The sequence below is a fragment of the Lagenorhynchus albirostris genome, chromosome 4 (assembly GCF_949774975.1).
Source record: "Lagenorhynchus albirostris chromosome 4, mLagAlb1.1, whole genome shotgun sequence".
NCBI classification, from domain to species: Eukaryota; Metazoa; Chordata; class Mammalia; order Artiodactyla; family Delphinidae; genus Lagenorhynchus; species Lagenorhynchus albirostris.
The window spans coordinates 128835442-128854007 of NC_083098.1; the positions used below are offsets into that span (position 1 = coordinate 128835442).

At 38.7% G+C, this 18566-nt stretch overlaps 1 protein-coding gene across 1 annotated transcript in view; it reads right to left on the minus strand.

The window, feature by feature from the left end:
* TRPC3 (transient receptor potential cation channel subfamily C member 3) overlaps nucleotides 1-18566 on the minus strand; it is an 80680-nt gene that overhangs the window by 39143 nt on the left and 22971 nt on the right. Inside the window, exons 3-5 of the mRNA XM_060147426.1 lie at nucleotides 12697-12885; nucleotides 4379-4543; nucleotides 1425-1641 (exon numbers count right to left, since the gene is read on the minus strand). Of these exons, the coding sequence (XP_060003409.1) occupies nucleotides 1425-1641; nucleotides 4379-4543; nucleotides 12697-12885 (571 nt within the window). The remainder of the gene's footprint in view (nucleotides 1-1424; nucleotides 1642-4378; nucleotides 4544-12696; nucleotides 12886-18566) is intronic.

The following is an 18566-nucleotide window of genomic DNA, read 5'->3' on the forward strand; positions in this document are numbered from 1 at the left end:
AAGCCCTACGCTTTTAACAAGAACAGTTTTCCAGTCATCCAGGAACACTTACCTTATTCCCCTACCCTCTCTCCTCATTTCAGCTTCATGCTGAGAAGGTAAGGAATGTCATTGGAAGAAGAAGAAACCCTTAAGCAGGAGGCCCTAGGACATTATGAAGAGACTGAAAGCAGAAAATGTCCTTCTGGGAGAAGAGGACAAAATATGCCAGTTTAACAACTTGTCCTGACTATGTAAGGGAAAAATATTGTAGCGCTTTTAAAAGACATGTAGTGGGGCTTCCCTGGTGGCGCAGTGGTTGAGAGTCCGCCTGCCGATGCAGGGGACACGGGTTCGTGCCCCTGTCCGGGAAGATCCCACATGCCGCGGAGCGGCTAGGCCCGTCAGCCATGGCCCCTGAGCCTGCGCGTCCGGAGCCTGTGCTCCGCAACGGGAGAGGCCACAACAGTGAGAGGCCCGCGTACGGCTAAAAAAAAAAAAAAAAGACATGTAGTGGCTCAAAATAAAATTTATAAAATAATTGACCCAGGTTAAGGCCACAGGAGTGAATTAGGAGGAGAACCAACCCATTAATTTGGGAACTGAGAAGATAATAAGAAACATTCTGTGTGAAATAGAATATCCAAAAATGACTTTGGATTAGTGATCAATAGATAAACTGGTTCCAATCTTTATTTTTTTCTCATATTGCTTAAAATGTTTACTTTAACATAGCTATTCAAAATGAGCTATTGTGAGGTGAAGTAACAAACATTCTGAAAATGGAAACTCTCCTTAAAAAAAACCTCTGAAATGGAAGCAATAAATGTTCTTTAATCATCAGTTAATAGCCACTAGGTTATTTCAGAACTATTTCAATTAAATATTTGATCATCACAATGAGTCACATTTTATTTTTTTTAATTTATTTTTTAACGTCTTTATTGGAGTATAATTGCTTTACAATGGTGTGTTAGTTTCTGCTTTATAACAAAGTGAATCAGTTATACATATACATATGTTCCCATATCTCTTCCCCCTTGTGTCTCCCTCCCTCCCACCCTCCCTATCCCACCCCTCTAGGTGGTCACAAAGCACTGAGCTGATCTCCCTGTGCTATGCGGCTGCTTCCCACTAGCTATCTATTTTACAGTTGGTAGTGTATATATAAAAATGGCATTTTATTCAGTAATTGAAGTCGGATTTCTGAAACATGGTATATTTATAATTAAGCTTATGTTACTCATAAAACTTTTGTTTAGTGTTAAGGGATACCTTTCAGCATTATCAAGCTGCCACGTTATTCCAGTATTTGCTATTCTGCTTATCTTACAGTGGGGATGTTGTCACCATATAGCGTACCACAGCATTTTAAATAGAACATGGCAATAATTATATGGATGTTATTTTGGTAGAAATTAGAATACTTGAAATAAAAGGCTTACCAAGAACCCAGACCATAATTAGCATTTCAGTCCATGTGAACTGGGTGGTTTTCACCCTGAAGATCTGTTTGGGATAGTCAATAACAGTGATATTTGGCAACGTGGTGATTCCTTCGAATCTGTCTGAGGCATTGAACACAAGCAGGCACAGGAAGATGATGAAAGAAGCAGCGTGTGCCACAAACTTCATAAAAGGGCTTCGCAGAATTTTCCCCAGCTGTAAGAAGGCAAACAAACAAACAAAACAAACAAAAAACACCAAAACCTTTTACTTTAGGAAATCTGGCTTCCACTTATGAAAACTACTATACAGGATAAAAAAAAAACAGATAAAATGAGAACACTCTCAAAATTCTGCTTTTGTTTCTGAAGAGTTATACATTGTAAAAATTACTCCTTTTAGGGGATGCTTCCTCTAAGAATAATTTAAGAAGTCTTCAAATGTCATTGTTTCTAAATATCCAATTTGTCTTAGGATGTACTTCATTCACAGATGCATTTCTGGAAATTACAAGGCATATACTGGTTATTCTTATTTTTACGTGAAAGATTATGCAGTGTCAGGATTTTAGAGTCTAGGAAAAGAAACTCCAAATTTGTAATATGTAATTCTTTATAATTGAAATGTTATGATGAGTTTGTGGACTCATTCATTTATAATTGAAATGTTATGATGTTTTTGTAGCACATTACAAAGCCTTTGAAGGTTAAAAAAACCTTACTACTACAGAAGTAAATTTTTGTTCTCACTTCTACATATTCCAAAATCAATTTGTACTTTGTATGATATAAAAAGGCAGAAAATATTATAATAAACATAAATATTTTATCTGTTGCTATCCAATAAGAGCAGAGAGATACACAATAATTAAAACTTCTGGGTAGGTTAACTTAATGAAAAGTCATCCCTGAGTTTGGAAAATCATATAAATAGTACAAAAGCCCTTTTAAAATTCAGATTATAATGATTTTAAGGTAACTCTTTTTAAATCCCATGTGATATAATGTCCTTAAAAGCCATATGTTCTAGTAGAAATGAAAAACAATTCTTCCTGTCCCAAGAGCTTCTGTAGTCTAAGAATCAGGTATATTTGATAGATTTATCAGAGAAGTTCTCTATTCTGCATACTCAGACCCTACTTTCAAACTCAGTCTGTGACCTTAAAAAGTACCAAGGTTCACATGTAAAAGACTGTCACTTCAAACAAATGTTTTTGTATGTCCAGAAACTTAATTTGATGTCAACAAATAACCAAAGAATGTCAAGCATTTCTGGGATTGGACATGAATGCACACAGACAAATGTCACATGTTCCATATTAGACACAGAAAAATAAACCACTCATTTACATAACACTGTGCTGTGCCCCAGCTGCCAAGGAGACACACTGGGGTAGCTCCACAGCACATCGTGATCTGGGGGGAGCTGCCAAGTCTGTCTCTCCTAAAGGTTGATCTTTGAAAATGTTAAATAACATAAAAAAAAAAAAAAGCAGCATGCCTATCTTAAAAAATGGGATACATGGGGAGAATTCTTACTATATTGTCCTTTCACCACAGGATAAGTGGTATATGGCAGGTATAAATGTGGGCTCCAGAAACGACTCAATTCCCTCCTTTCCCTTCTCTGCTGGGCAGAGTTCACCACATCATTAGCTGCACTTTTACAAGTGAAGAGAAAGAAGAATAGACCTCAAGATGCCTACTTCAAACTCAATACGTTTTAACTGGGTAAGCTGCCCTAAGAGACAAACATGTATAAATCTGAACATTCCAATTCATTTCCCCCAAGAAGGGAAATTATTTGGGTGGGATATGATTTTTGCTTTAATGAATGCTCTCTCCTTATTTATAGTTTTCAGTTTTTAGTGTTTATGTATTAGCAGAATCTTGAGGTATTTGCCCATGATATATAAAAAAGGAACTTAGCTGAGTCATCAAAATTGATCAAAATGACATTTCTGCCTTAAACTGCATGGGCAGCTCAACGACGAAGTGAGATGGATGAATATTCTTACACGTATATGGGCCTGCGGAGCAGGACTCTGCAGGGGGAGACAGATGCGCCAGAGAGATGACGGATTTCCAGGGTCATTTGTGAGTGGCCTTGACTCATTTTGCCTGAAACTGCCTCTGATTTTAACAAAACCAGATTGTAGAATATAAAAATAAGACTAAAGGATCTCAGAACTGTTTCTTCTCCCTGGCAGTGTCCTTTATTAACCTAATACAGATTCTGTTAGCATGACTCCTATGCCTTTCCACATCTTGTTTAGAGGACCTCTTAGGCACAATTAAAATTGACTGTAAACTGGCAAAGTTGAGAGAGGGATAAAGGTAGTGAACAAAATGATTCAAACAAAACTAAATATATGAACAATCTAAAAAATCCAAAGCCCCCAAACCCAAATTCAACACTTTTTAGAATCTCCTGAAGGAACAAAGGGCTAGGGGCACCTGACATGTGCTTTCTTAAAGACTTTGGATAATACCACTGTTCAGAACCTAGCTTAATACACCCAGCCTCAGATCTTTTTGACAGGTTCAACCGAGCTGCCTTTTCAGTTCTCAGGTTAACTGTTTCTTGGAACCACTGCAGTAGGGCTCTTCCTCTTCCACAGGCCAGCCTGGTAGACTATTTATTAAGCTGGCAATAGAATCGGTACAATTGCTACTTCACTTAAGCAGCTTTTCCTCCTGCTTACCATGGGGATTTAATCTTAAAAGCCTAAGTATTATATGCCTGCAAATATGATCTATCCCACTAGTACCAAATTCTTTTCATCCCTTATTTGAACTAATCCAGTCATTAAAAAGCAGAATTCGTATTCTTGAGTCAATTAACATTCAGGGTAAAACTGATAAGAGCCTTAAGTAGGAAGCTTTTTCCTTTTTCATCCTCAAAGGACATGGTACACCAACCACAGAGGAAACAGAGGTGGAAAAGCCGGTACCCTGCTGCAAGGTGCAATCCAGTAGCCGATGGCAAGGAACGGAAGGCCCAAGGCCACGACCAGAACCACCAGACACTTGATAGCTACCGTCTGTTCCCGCAGGCCTGAGAGGTTCTCGTACCAGATTGTCAAGAGCTGCTGCTGGCAATTGGGGTGAGCCACAAACTGTTGGTCGGAACAGAGAGAGAGGGAGAAAGAGAAGTAGGTTACCATGCCATTGTCGACAGCTGGGCTACCGAATGCATGTGCATCCTAAAGATATTAGGCGCTGGATATAGGCACTGGAAGGTTTCTGGTAATATTCTTTACTTTCCCTTTGTTTTTCAAAATTGCTTCAGAACTATTACAAGAACTAAAGTGGAAACATGAGGGCAAAACTGATGTTGTCCTTAATCATAGTTCTTTCTCTCTGTATTTACAGACTCCTCTCTGAAATCTGGGTGACATACGCTTTCCTTTGCGGAAACGTGTCCCACGTTGCTATCTGTCAGCTTACTTGCATTCAGTTCAAAATGGAAAAGAAAATAGTTATTTGGTTTACTGGATACTATAGCTAAAAGAGAAGTGTTACTGTTTCATGAGCAACTCCTAAAATGATACATCTATGAAAAATATATACATGTTATGTCCTATGTGGATGTATGCCCTACCATAGCAAATATGCAAAAGATTTGCAAAAACTCAATGAACCTCCAAGTGTTATGCTTGATCCACGTTTGCTCCGCTTCCAGGAATTGGCATCAAATATCATGTCCATCCTATTTTAGTAATCTGTACTCTTTTTGTTGTTTCCTCTATCACAGGTGAAAAACACACAAGCTAAGTCATCTGCCTACATCTATAGAGAAGGACTGGGATTTCATTAAGGTCCTGTCTTCATTAAGGTAGCAGAATATATTTGTAGTCAGGCCCATGCGAAAAGGCCCCACGTCAAAAGGTGCCTATCTGCAGCTGGATATGCCTTTCTTTGAACGGCCAGCTGCACTTTGCCCAAGCTTGGGAATCATTCAGGGTCATTCACAAATCAGCGATGAGTGTCAACATATTTTTAAAAAAGAGTGCTTAGCAACACAAAAATCAAGGTATAACTGTCTTCTATAAAATGCTATAAACAACAAAGAACCTCCTAGGAAGTACCCATGAAATGTTTTTGCAAATTCTGAGAGGCAAAGGAAGCAGCCGCAGCTCCCACTAAGCAAAGGGTTCAACTTTAATCAAGTTCTAGTTAATGAGCTGAATGTTTCTTAGTAACTCTAGACAATTCCTCAAGTTACCTGGCTATTTACCAATAGCTTACTTATTTCTTCAAGGAAATGAACAGGATTCCACTTAGTGGTGTAGAGTTTACCATCAGCTGTTGTAATTTTTTTAAAAAAAGAAAAGAAAAAACAAAAATAAAACCTCATCTCCCAGGTTGGGCAGTAGAGACACAATTTTCCTCAAATTCTCACTCTTTTCCCCAGTGTGCACCCACCCTCTGGGAAGTCCACTGACTTTGCTATGACAGCTGCCACCACTGTGCAGAAGGAAAACTTGACAATCCATTGACAGAGGTGGTGAGGATGAGTTTACAAATATCAGGTTTGAAATACTTAACTGAATTTTTTCCCAATAATACAAAGGAAATGAACAGCAGGATTTGGGAGATTGAAAGTACTAAAAGGAAGATGCTATTTTTTTCTTGCTCGATGAGTTCAATGTGAAAAAACATATTTTATCTTGTAAGTTCCTTTTAATTTAGTTATAAAAATCCCAGGTCCTGAGGCTCATGGGTCATTGCTAGTGGCTAAGTATACATTAGATCTTCTTTCCAAATTCAAGATTCTGTCACTCTTCCAAAGTTCTGATTTTTGAAAACAGTATTTCAAGATCAATGCAGTCATTATTTGAACTCATGATGAAATAAAATCAAGGTTGAAGGCTTCCTGGGGTCTATGTAACAATTTCCTAGGAGTCTTACTGAGAATTTCTCCAAACTTCCACTTGTGCCCCTGTACTCTATTGGATCAATATCTTTCTGCTTCACCCCTCCTTTTGTGTTAAGAATCTTCATCCCCTCTACGGTTCTTCTTCTTTTTTTTTTTTTTAAGATTTAATTTTATTTAATTTTGGCTGCATTGGGTCTTCATTGCTGCGTGCAGGCTTTCTCTAGTTGCAGCTAGCAGGGGCTACTCTGTTGTGATGCTCGGGCTCTAGGCATGCAGGCTTCAGTAGTTGCAGCACGCAGGCTCAGTAGTTGTGGCTCACGGGCTCTAGAGCACCGGCTCAGTAGTTGTGGCACACAGGATTAGTTGCTCCGCGGCGTGTGGGATCCTCCCGGACCAGGGATCCAACCTGTGTCTCCCACATTGGCAGGCGGATTCTTATCCACTGCACCACCGGAGAAGTCCCCGTTCTACGGTTCTTAAATGCCTGTCTCATTCATTCATTCATTCTTCAAAATGTCATAAGCCCCTCCTACACGCCAGGAAGGTATTTGGTACAAGAAAACCAAAACGGGAACATCAGTATTGCAGTAAGTGATAAGTGGTCCCTGTTCTAGAGCACACAGTAAGCTCTGCATAAATGTGAAGAAGTTATTATAATGGAGACTTGGATTCCATATGCTTGCCAAGATAAATAATCAGCATTTAAAATACTCTTAATTTGAAAGTTGGTCCAAATGTCTTGGTGTTTGGAGGATCTGCATTTGTGGGAAGTTGGAGAGATGTAACTAAAAGGCAGTCCTGTGACTCCAGCTAGGCTCAGCTTAGGAATGGGAATGTTGCATTCAGAGAAACCTACAGGTAGAGCATACACTGTCATCAGGTCAGATTACCACTTGGGAAGCCAACACGCACTTGTTTATAGGCCAAGGGTTTCTGTAAAACAGAAAATCCGCATGAAGTTAAGAGACACTTGGACACGTGTCCCTGTGAAATTGATGGACAAACTTCCCTTTTGTGGTTGTCCAGCCTTTCTCAGGTTTTAAACTCTTGAGTACAGAAATAGTAATGTAGTATGGCTCCGTCTTCTTGCTCTTCCTCCTTGAGCTAATCTTTAAATTTGAATCTTTAAATGCTTTATGGGATTAATTATACTGTATAAAGTTTACAAGGCCCTCAAAGACTTGGTGGAAATCAATCCTTTCCATATGGCATTATGCAATGATCAATCTTTGACCTGGTGTGACTTGTACAATACAGTGCAGACACTTAATATATGTTAAATACTAGCCAAAATCATGGTGTTTGCACTTCACTTGTTACACTTTAAGATTCAACCTAACAGGTATATCTCCTATACCATTAATTCTACCCTCTTCTTAACTGAGATCACGATACGGCACCATATGGCATTTAATCCACGGAAAGCAAACGCAAATAGATATTTTCCTCCAATGATTTAAAATCCTAATACAAGTACACAAGGAACATTTTAAAAAAGAAAATAAAACCAGTATAATAGTAGCAAGTGAGGGCAAAAGAGCTAATCCTTCTAGGAGCTGAGTTTTGCTCTTTTCAATGACTTCAAAATAGGGCAGTAACCTTTATCTCTTAAAACTGATTTACCTCCTAAAAAATGTCCTTATGCTGCCACACCAGTCACGGCCAGCTGGATAAAATTTGTATGCTGTTTCTTAACTTCAGTGGACCAACAAATTGAAACCATTACAGAAATAATACCCTTATTTGAGGTTTTCTGATATAAAGGGAAAATGCTTGACACACAAGAAAATCTCAGTCTTTCAATGGAACAAAACGACTGGAGCATAGAGAACAAACTCTATTCCCTACCAAATGACTGACAGATTGTAAACTGAACCACCAATCAGGGCAGCTGATAAATTTCAACCTAAAAAAATTACACTGTTTTTTTTTATCAAATTAGCTTTTCCAAGAACTATCTTCATGGGAATACTGTTGTACAAAAACATGGTAGGAACACTCTGTTTTTAATGACATTGCTGAGCCACAGTTTACAATATTTAAAAGAAAATATTCTTGTGAATAAAAACTAGATCATTCATCTTCTTTTTAAAGTTCTTTGAATTGTGAAATACAAACTGAAAACTCCACTGTGCTGCACAGCAGAAGCTGACACAACTTTGTAAATCAACTCTACTTCAATAAAAAAAAAATTTTTTTTAACCCCCTGAAAACTTACATTGTACACGTTTTCTGGATTTCAAACCCACTGAGTGCAAAATGCTGTTACCAAGAGCTAACCGACTGTTACCTTTCAGGTGCCTGAGCACAAACATGGCAGAAGCCCTACAGTGCAGGACCCCTTCCCGTGCCGGCTGCCACATGCACGCCAAAGTCTCTGCAGTGGATTTACCACTCTTTCATTGTACTGCTCACTTTCTGGGCTTTCTTTTCACACTTTCTGCCTACACAGTGGATAATTTTATGTGTCTATATTGCTGCATGTCTCGTTTCTAGATGATCTTTCTACGGTTAAACCTAATCTCTCTCTGGAGGAAATAGAGCAAGGAGGAAGAACTCAGGAAAGGATTTCCTCTTTCTCAAGAGCTCGGTTTTCCAGATTTGATGATCCATCCAGTGCTAGTATCTTTTACCTCTGTCAGGGGTTTTCTTACAATAGAGAAAGCTCACTTGAGATAGGTAGGACTCCCGTTACTTCTATGGGGGGAGTGGATTGATATTCATCCTCAAGTCAGAGAAGATAGAGGTACAGTCATAAATAGAGCTCAGGACTTTTGGAGGGCAAATAGTCCATTATTCTAATTGGAAAATAATGAATGCTTTGCCTAAAATTTAATTTTCTTGTACTTATTTTCAAAAAACCAAATTTCACCCTCCACTCTATTCCATTCTCTTTTGTAGAATAATGTGGGTAACTCTACAAACAGTAATAACATTTACTATCTTTCCAGTTTTATTATTTACCTTAAAGACCCCTCAGAAGTGAATCTGGGATGAATAAGCTTCAACATCCACTCCCTGATAGAAGACACATTATTGTTTGTTCCCCACTAGTAGTGTATGATTGCTCATTTCACCAACAGCACTGAGAATTGTAATTTTTTATTCTTTAATAATTTGAGTGAGAGGAGATGGTATCTGTATGTTAGCATGCATTTCTTTTATTACTAGAGGGTTTGAAATTTTAAAATATGTTTGTTAGCCATTTGAATTTTCTTTTCTGTGAATTACCTATCCAAGCCTTTTGCTTATTTTTCTACAGGGCTCTGGAAATTTTCCCTATAAATTTGTTTGCGTACTTTGGATATTAAGAATATCAATCCTCTGTAAGTTATAGTATAGAAAAAAATGTTCCCAGTTTGCCCTTCACCTTTTTTGTTTATGATCTTTCTGATGTACAGAGGTTTTAAGTTGCATGTGGTCAAACAATTTATATTTTTGTTTTTTATATCTTCTACTGCTTTTATATTAAAAAATCCTTTCCCACATAAACATTAAATTCATGTTCAGACCTCTCCTATTCAGATCTTTTATATTTTCATTTTCTTCATTAACTGTCATTGAGCCTCTAAGGCCTAAGGTGAACTCATGGTTATTCCTAGGGAAGACCTGAGCCCAGAAAGAACCCAACAGACTCAGAATCAGAGTTGGGGGTAGATCTTGGGCAGATGGCAGAAGAGACATCCTGAGTTTCTTATGGGACCTAAACAAATTAACATTAATCAAATTGGTTTCCTTGGTGGAATTATGGGTTGATTTGAACATATACAAGTTTATTATATTATTAGGGGGGGAATTCCATAACATATAAAGTATTTTGAAATCCCAATGCCATGCATATAGCTATGGGCTACTTCAGTGTCACAGTGGGTAGGGTTCATGAATCATTATAACCCAAGAGGTTATTTTACTTGGGGACTAGAAACGAGATGATGGAAAAAGGAAGCAGCAGAAGTGGGTGGGGGTATTTTTGATCCTTGCTAGATGGAGATGGGTGAGTATTGAGTGAAGAATGAAGGAAGACTTGGAGAGAAAGAAAGAGGAACTAGGGCTTTTGGGGGAGGCATTCCAGAATAAAGTTCTTATATACAGTTATGGGGTGAAGATTCCAAATCAAATATTTTAACTAATATTCCTTTTATAGCATAAAACAGACAAAACCAGAAATACCTGCAAAGTCATAAATCTCCTTTCAGTTCCGAATACATTTTTGTTGTTGTTGTTTCCTGATAGTTGACGGATAGCAAATTTATTATTAATTGACACCTCATACATTGTAACCTACACATCAATTTATTTAAAATCAACATGCAAGAAGACATTCACTCTGCAAGACAGTTTGGTTAACAGAAGCACATCTGTAGATGAGCTGTCTCTGCTAATACGACACTTTCAAAGCAATGATAAAGAACCAGTGACAACTGAAATCAATTCTCTCCTCTCAGGTGCTAAAGAGGAGAGATGCCTATTGCAAGATCTGTGAATAAATGTCCAGACAGTTTTCTAAAAACAGTTTAATATCAATCTTATGCAAAACTATCATTTTCTTCCAATACAGCAAAACTTCAACTAGCAAGAATACTCTGAGAGGAGGGCAGTTAATCCAATTCATTTACCTTGTAACTGACACTTCCTTGAAAAGTTATTTTACCTCAGCATTTACTGAGAATCTTCACATTTCACTATCTTATTAAGTAGAGGGGAGATCTGTCATTAATGGCTGGCTATAATCTTGTGAACACTACAATGTGGAAGTTTTCTACATTGTGGTAGAACTGTGTATGTGTGTGTGTACACACATAGAAACACACACACACACAGAGAGAGAGAGAGAGAGAGAGATTCCCCCATCCTCATTCGCTACCAGGGTGCAAACTTTGGCCTAGGTTCCACGGGTCAGAGGCATATGTGCACACCTCTGATTTGGAAGAGGCTTTTTATAACAGGCAGCACTCAGCACTCAGCACATCCTTTCTGTTGGTGGGGAGCTGGCCATCTGCAGCAGAGGCAGAATTGTTCTGTTTGGGCCACAGAAACTCCCTTACCAGGTCAGTTCTGGGCCTGGTTCTGGGCAAGCTTTCTGCAAGCACAGCTTAGATAAGCTTGTTCCTCCACCTCTCCTAATGATTCTGTGAGCCTCCTAATATCCTTTACTGAATTATTTTCTGTTTAAATTGGCTATGGTCTACCACTAAGAACCAGAACCAGCACAATAAACACGAAATGTCGTTGATGACTAAGAGCTGAACTTGTTTAAGAGCCATCATTCTGCATTTTCAAATGCAGAAATGTGATTAGCTAACACTTATTGAGCAATCACCATGTACTATGCCTGTGCTAATTACTTTACTTGCATTAGCTCACGTAATCCTTAAAACAACCGAAACAGTAGTTGTCCCCACTACCAACGAGCAGAATGAGGTTTAGACTGATCAAGTGACTTGCCCTGTCACACACAGAAGACAAGTCAGGACTTGAACCCTTACAAGTTGGCTCCAGGGCCTGCCCTCTTATGCACCATGTCACACTGCAGGAAGGAGAGAAGATTCCATAGATTGACCAGTTCATGAAACCAGATCTATTCCCGACAACAGCTTACTTCTTTGTGATTTAAAGAGCAAAAATTTAAGTTGTATAAAATATGTATAAGCGATTAGATTCTGGATAACTGAGATTTTTATTATAAGTGAAACGTCCTAACTACAATTTACATGAATTATTTCAAAGGCCCATACAAGTAGCAAACACATAATACATAACTGTTCTATCTGCAGTAACCAGAGTAAAAAAGTAATCATAATTTTTTTTTTTTTGGCAACTGCATAAAATTCCGTAGCTGTGTGATCTTAGGCACGTCTTTTAAGCTTGGTGAACCTCAGTTTCCTTATAGAATAGAAATCTCATCATCGAACACTTATTTTATAGGTGAAATGGATAATAACAAAGGCTTATTGCAAGATTAACATGCGAATGTAAGTAACAGTGCCTTACAGAAATGTTTACAAGTAACAGATTTTATTATCATTAAATGCATTTTAATGAGCAGTTTACAAAGCTCTTTTGCATATCTTAATCCACTGAAATCCCACCAAGACCCTGAGACAGATAAGAGGTATTATTCTCCTTTTATATGAGGAAAAAGAAATTTAAAGAAGTTTTATGACTTATCCAAGGTCCAAAAATGGATAAAAAGTGGAAAGGATCGGAGCTAGATACTTGGCTCACAACTTTACCAGGATACTTCATTTAATCTCTTTCATGAAGTGAAATAAATCTTCTTATCAATAACATCTATTACTGCTATTATTTTAAAATCTTTCCTGGGATTATGGCATAGTTGATATTACATGTTTATTCTAATATGGAGCTGGATGAAAGTAGGCCACTCACCTTTTTGACTTCATACTTAATGGCAAGTTTGACACGACTCAGTGAAGCTTTATGCCTGTGCATCTCCAGAGGCTCTGCTGATTCCAGATCTCCGTTCAGAATGGCTTCTACCTCTTCCGAGTCTCGGCAAAGATCCAGCACACCCACTACGAAGTCTTTGCATTGCATGGAGAGCTTGCGATAGTCATTCTAAGACCAAGAGGTTTAGAGTTTAATGCAGAGAATGTGCTTTAATTCAATGGAAAGTGTTTACGGGTTTTGTGAATTAGAAAAAGTCTCCCTACCTCTGGGTAGGAAGTTGCAGCCCCCAGGTGGGTGCAAGTTTTTTTTGTTTGTTTGGAGTTTTTTTTTGGCGGTATGCGGGCCTCTCACTGTTGTGGCCTCTCCTGTTGCAGAGCACGGGCTCCGGACGCGCAGGCTCAGCGGCCATGGCTCACGGGCCCAGCCACTCCGCGGCATGTGGGATCTTCCCGGACCGGGGCACGAACCCGTGTCCCCTGCATCGGCAGGCGGACTTTCAACCACTGCGACACCAGGGAAGCCCTGGATGCAAGTTTTGTTCAGTTCGATACCGGCTGGATTTGCTCCCACCTACCCGCTTAGCCAGTACCTTCTACAACCTGTACAACCATAGGAGACAGTTCTGAAAATGGTGTGCATGTCAGTGATTGATTTATATTAAGAGATGTTGGCTAAATGCTAATGCTGAAAGACTAAAGAATCAAAAGAATCTTTCTTGTACAGATGAACAATAGTTTTCTTGAAGCTCAAACAAAACCATTTCTACAATGAAAGTTCTTTAAATTAAGTGGCAATTTGGCATAGAAGATTGACTATGTATGAAAATAACCTGTCTGATTTACTATCCATTGCCTCATTGGAGACAGTGCTTCTCAAATTGTAGTCCTCGGACCAGCAGCCTCAGTAGCACCTGGACATGTGTTAGAAGTGTAAATTCTCAGGTCCCACCCCAGGTGTCCTGAGTAGAAACTGACGTTGAGGGCCCGCAATCTGTGTTAACACACTCTCCAGGTATTCCTGATACACATTTATGTTTGAGAATGATGGTTCATAGTGAAGGCAAAGAGAAGGATAGGTACCAACATGGAGGGTATTTTTTCTTGTTTGTCTGAAGGGCACATTATAATGTCCTGCAGAGCTTCTAGAGAGAGAGAAATGTCTGATTATATGTAACTGAATTCTCAAGGGTTGCAGAATATCAATACCTGAGAGAAAAATTTTCAGGCTACTGGAACTAACACCTTGCTAAAAATAATCTGTGAAACTTTAATTTCACTAGCATATTTATATAGTGCCATGGACTAGTATGAGGAAGTCAGCTGTCAGCATTCCCTGTTACCTACTGAACGGAGCTCTATTTCTAGCCCATTGATTCCAGTCTAGGTGTCAATGGCCATCTCTTCGGGAAAGGGCCTTACTTTTGCAACCCCCAGCTCCACTTCTATGGCTTTCACTAAAATTTTAGCCCATTAAGAAAATTAATCAGATGATAATCTAATTTGGTGCACTTGAGGAAAATAGAATCCCTCATTCCAACATGTCCTGAGATACTGTATATGTCTAATAACTGAGTAACATTTAGCACAGCAGAATTTCTGGGCTTCCAAAAATCATACTTTAAAAATGATGTATAAAGAATTTAAATTTTTTTCCCCTTAAATGATTAATTAACTTGATTTGATGGGCAAAAATCATGTCACCAACTAAAATAAACAAGAAGAGGAGAGACTGTTTAAAGGCTACACAGACTAGAATAGTTTCCATTTCAGATATCAGAAATCCAGATAAAGAACAGTTGCAGTTAATCCTTTTCCCCTCATAAGGGAACAGATAAAATGAATAAAAACTTCAATCTTTGGTTTCCATTCAAGTTGGTACCATGCAACTGATAAAATTAATAAAATGTTCAGTCTCTGGTTTCTATGCAGAGTGTCAGTTAAATATCCATCTGCCTTCCATTCCTGAAAGACTAATGAAATATTTTATTATAGCATCCAGAAGAAGTGTTATCCATGTCTGTTTCCATATAAAGCTCCCCTTTTAATACAATTTTTTAGATGAAATTTCCTCATGTTACTCGTCAGTTCAGACTGTTCTGTAAGATTTGGTGCAACACAGGATGGCCAATCCTCCATTGATCAGAAATAAAAGAGACTATTTTCTATTCTTGAAGAAGACATAGGAACCAATTTTGCAGTAATACCTGAATAATAACTCATTATTTTAAAAAATTATAATCTGTAAAATTATCCGATCTTAAGGAAAGCTTTGTGGCCTTTTCATATCCACTAAAAGAACAGTCAAGAAGCAAAAAACAGGTAACCAAGTTGCAAGGACAACACTGTTTTCATAACAATTTAAACATTTCCTGCTGGAAGAAGTCTGCTATCCAAGTACAGAAAATAATCAGAGCTGGAGGTAATAGCGATTTCTTCTACTGGGGTTGTGGGATACCATTTGCCAATATATGCAGAGCTCTCAGGGAAAGATGGAGAGCACCACTAAAGACGGCCTTTCCTCAGCTGCAAAAGGAACTATCTAAAGTCTGAATTGCATCATGAGCTGACTCTGTCCATTCTACCATGAGGTCCTGTCTCATGTTGCTTCACAGCTCAGACCGTTTATCTGCTCTGAATTTTCTAATGATGCTGTCTTAATTTAGTTTTGCTTGATCATCTTCACTGTGCCGCTTTTCCATTACCATGGCCTTCCACAAAGTTACCAGATGGATCTGCAGCCCACTTTACAGAGCAGGAACTCAAAACCTGGAAGAACTGCTCAAGCCAGAGGAAGAACAACGAAGCTCGCGCCTCATCACAACCTGTCTACAGGTTTCAGCAGGTTTTTAATGTGTATGCTTTAATCGTCATTCTAATCCCTTTTTATCCTTAACAGGAAAATTGAAGTTCAACCCTAAGCAGGCGTGGTCCTGTCAGATCCTTTCCCTAATAATAAAAGAGGCAGGATAGTGTAGTGATTAAAAGGATAAATCTGAAACCAGACTTCCTAGGTTCAAACACTGCTTCTACCACTTACTGTTTCTACCACTATGTGATCTTATAGAAGTTACTTAGCCTCTCTGATGAGAATAAGCCTATCTAATATTGCTACTATGAGGATTAAACGCTTTGAGTGTGCTTGGTACACATCAAATACTATAGAACTGCTTCAGTGTTACCAGGTACAGCATGTTACATAGAATAGCGAGGACTGGGACTCAAGGCACCCAAATCTAGGCTTAGCAGATGGGACCTAGGCTACAGTCTTTGTTTTCTCATTTGTAAAATGAGAGGTGTGTATAGTCAGATGATTCCTAGAGTATTTTCCTGCTATAAAATGCTATCTTGCTTTTGGATTACATTCATTTTCCTCTTCCTTACAGTCCTACTGTGATATAAGTTGAAATTGTTTTTCTGCTTTAAAGAGGGGAAATTTGAGGCATGGAGAAAAAAAAATGGCTTTTTTTTTTTTGCAAAAAAAGTGCATCATTGATTCAGAATTAGGAAATTAGTAAATTTCAGCTTAATAAATGACCAGCTTCCTTGCCACTGACATTTGAAGGATTAGACATGGAATCCATCCTGTCCAATATTCTGTTTCTCAAAATAGCTTCAGATAGCATTTGCACATCGAAAATACTTCTTTAATAACCTGTCACCAAGCTGTCCTCCATTAATCTATCTATATCTATATCCTAGAATGTTCAACCCTTGGGGTAATGACCTTCACATGTTTTCGGCACCATGCCTCCTGCACTCTTAAAGGAACGTTGAAAACTGCACGGTGGCTGAGAACCTTCCGTGAAGCATCTAAGTGATGGCAGTTTGAGGGATGAGATACTGGATCTTACAGGCCATTGATAAGATAAAATAGTCATAGGTGTCTGAAACGGAAAAAAAATCAAGTGTTTTTCACTAGGGAACACGTTGTCTTTTTTTTTTTTTTTTCCATTTCAAGGCCAGTACTTTGAGCTCAAAGCCTCTATGGAAAGAATATAGTGAACACCATGGAATAGGGTAAATTAAGTGACCCTGCCACAGAAATAAGCTTCACTTCCTGCCCTTTCAGAGCTCCGAGTCTCTGGGTCAGTGCTGTGAAAGCACTATTTTCTCTGTCTGTCGAAAGCCCTGACGGGTGGACATGAGTGTGGGATGAGAAGGCAAAGAGGTGAAAGGAAGGCAGATAATAAAAGAATAACAAGGAGTAGTGAGAATGGGAAAGAAAAGGAACATTTAGTCAGGGGAGAGAGACCTGTAGTCCTTAGAGACTGTAACTTCCAAAGAAGTGTCTGTATTTTGGCTCAGAGATGGTTATGCTACACGACTGCTTTCCATATAATTCAGAAAAAGGAAGTGTGAGATTTAGATGATTTTTGCATACCCTTAGATATATGGCAGCTTTATGGATGCCTTCTTAAACTCAGCTGTGTTTTCTCCTCTTTTTGCCTCTTCACTTATAATAGTTTCCCACCTTTGAAAGGTTATCAAAGGTGACTCTTTATGTCAGGGTAAAGGAGATTCCAAGTATTATCAATATGGGTTTAGCTGGCTTCAAGGGGAAAACTATGAATAAATTTTCTTAACATTGCTTCACTGAGACTACTTCTCTGGACAGAATTGCATACGTCACCATCTTTCGGAAATTATTAAAACATAATCTAACCACAAAGCTACAGTAATCAAGACAGTGTGGTACTGGCACAGAAACAGAAATATAGATCAACGGAACAGGATAGAAAGCCCAGAGATAAACCCACACACATATGGGCACCTAATTTACAACAAAGGAGGCAAGAACATACATGGAGGAAAGAGAGCCTCTTCAATAAGTGGTGCTGGGAAAACTGGACAGCAACATGTAAAAGAATGAAATTAGAACACTACCTAACACCACACACAAAAATAAACTCCAAATGGATTAAAGACTTAAATGTAAGACCAGACACTATAAAACTTTTAGCAGAAAACAGGAAAAACACTTTTTGACATAAACCACAGCAAGATCTTTTTTGATCCACCTCCTAGAGTAACAGAAATAAAAACGCAAATAAACAAATGGGACCCGATGAAACTTAAAAGCTTTTGCACAGCAAAGGAAACCATAAACAAGACAAAAGGACAACCCTCAGAATGAGAGAAAATATTTGCAAATGAAACAACAGACAAAGGATTAATCTCCAAAATATACAAACAGCTCATGGAGCTCAATATAAAAAAAAAAAAAACCAAACAATCCAGTTAAAAAATGGGCAGAAGAGGGCTTCCCTGGTGGCGCAGTGGTTGAGAATCTGCCTGCTAATGAAGGGGACATGGGTTCGAGCCCTGGTCTGGGAGGATCCCACATGCCAAGGAGCAACTAGGCCCATGAGCCACAGCTACTGAGCCTGCGCGTCTGGAGCCTGTGCCCCACAACAAGAGAGGTCGCGATAGTGAGAGGCCTGTGCACCGCGATGAAGAGTGGCCCCCGCTTGCCACAACTAGAGAAAGCCCTCGCACAGAAACGAAGACCCAACACAGCAAAAATAAATAATAAATAAGTTACTAAACTCCTACCCCCAACATCTTCTTTAAAAAAAAAAAAAGGGCAGAAGACCTACATAGACATTTCACCAAGGAAGACATACAGATGTCCAAGAGACACATGAAAAGATGCTCAACATCACTAGTTATTAGAGAAATGCAAATCAAAACTACAATGTAGTATCACCTCACACCGGTCAGAATGGCCATTATCAAAAAATCTAGAAACAGTAAATGCTGGAAAGGGTGTGGTAAAAAGGGAACCCTCTTACACTGTTGGTGGGAATGTGAATTGATACAACCACTATGGAAAACAGTAGGGAGGTTCCT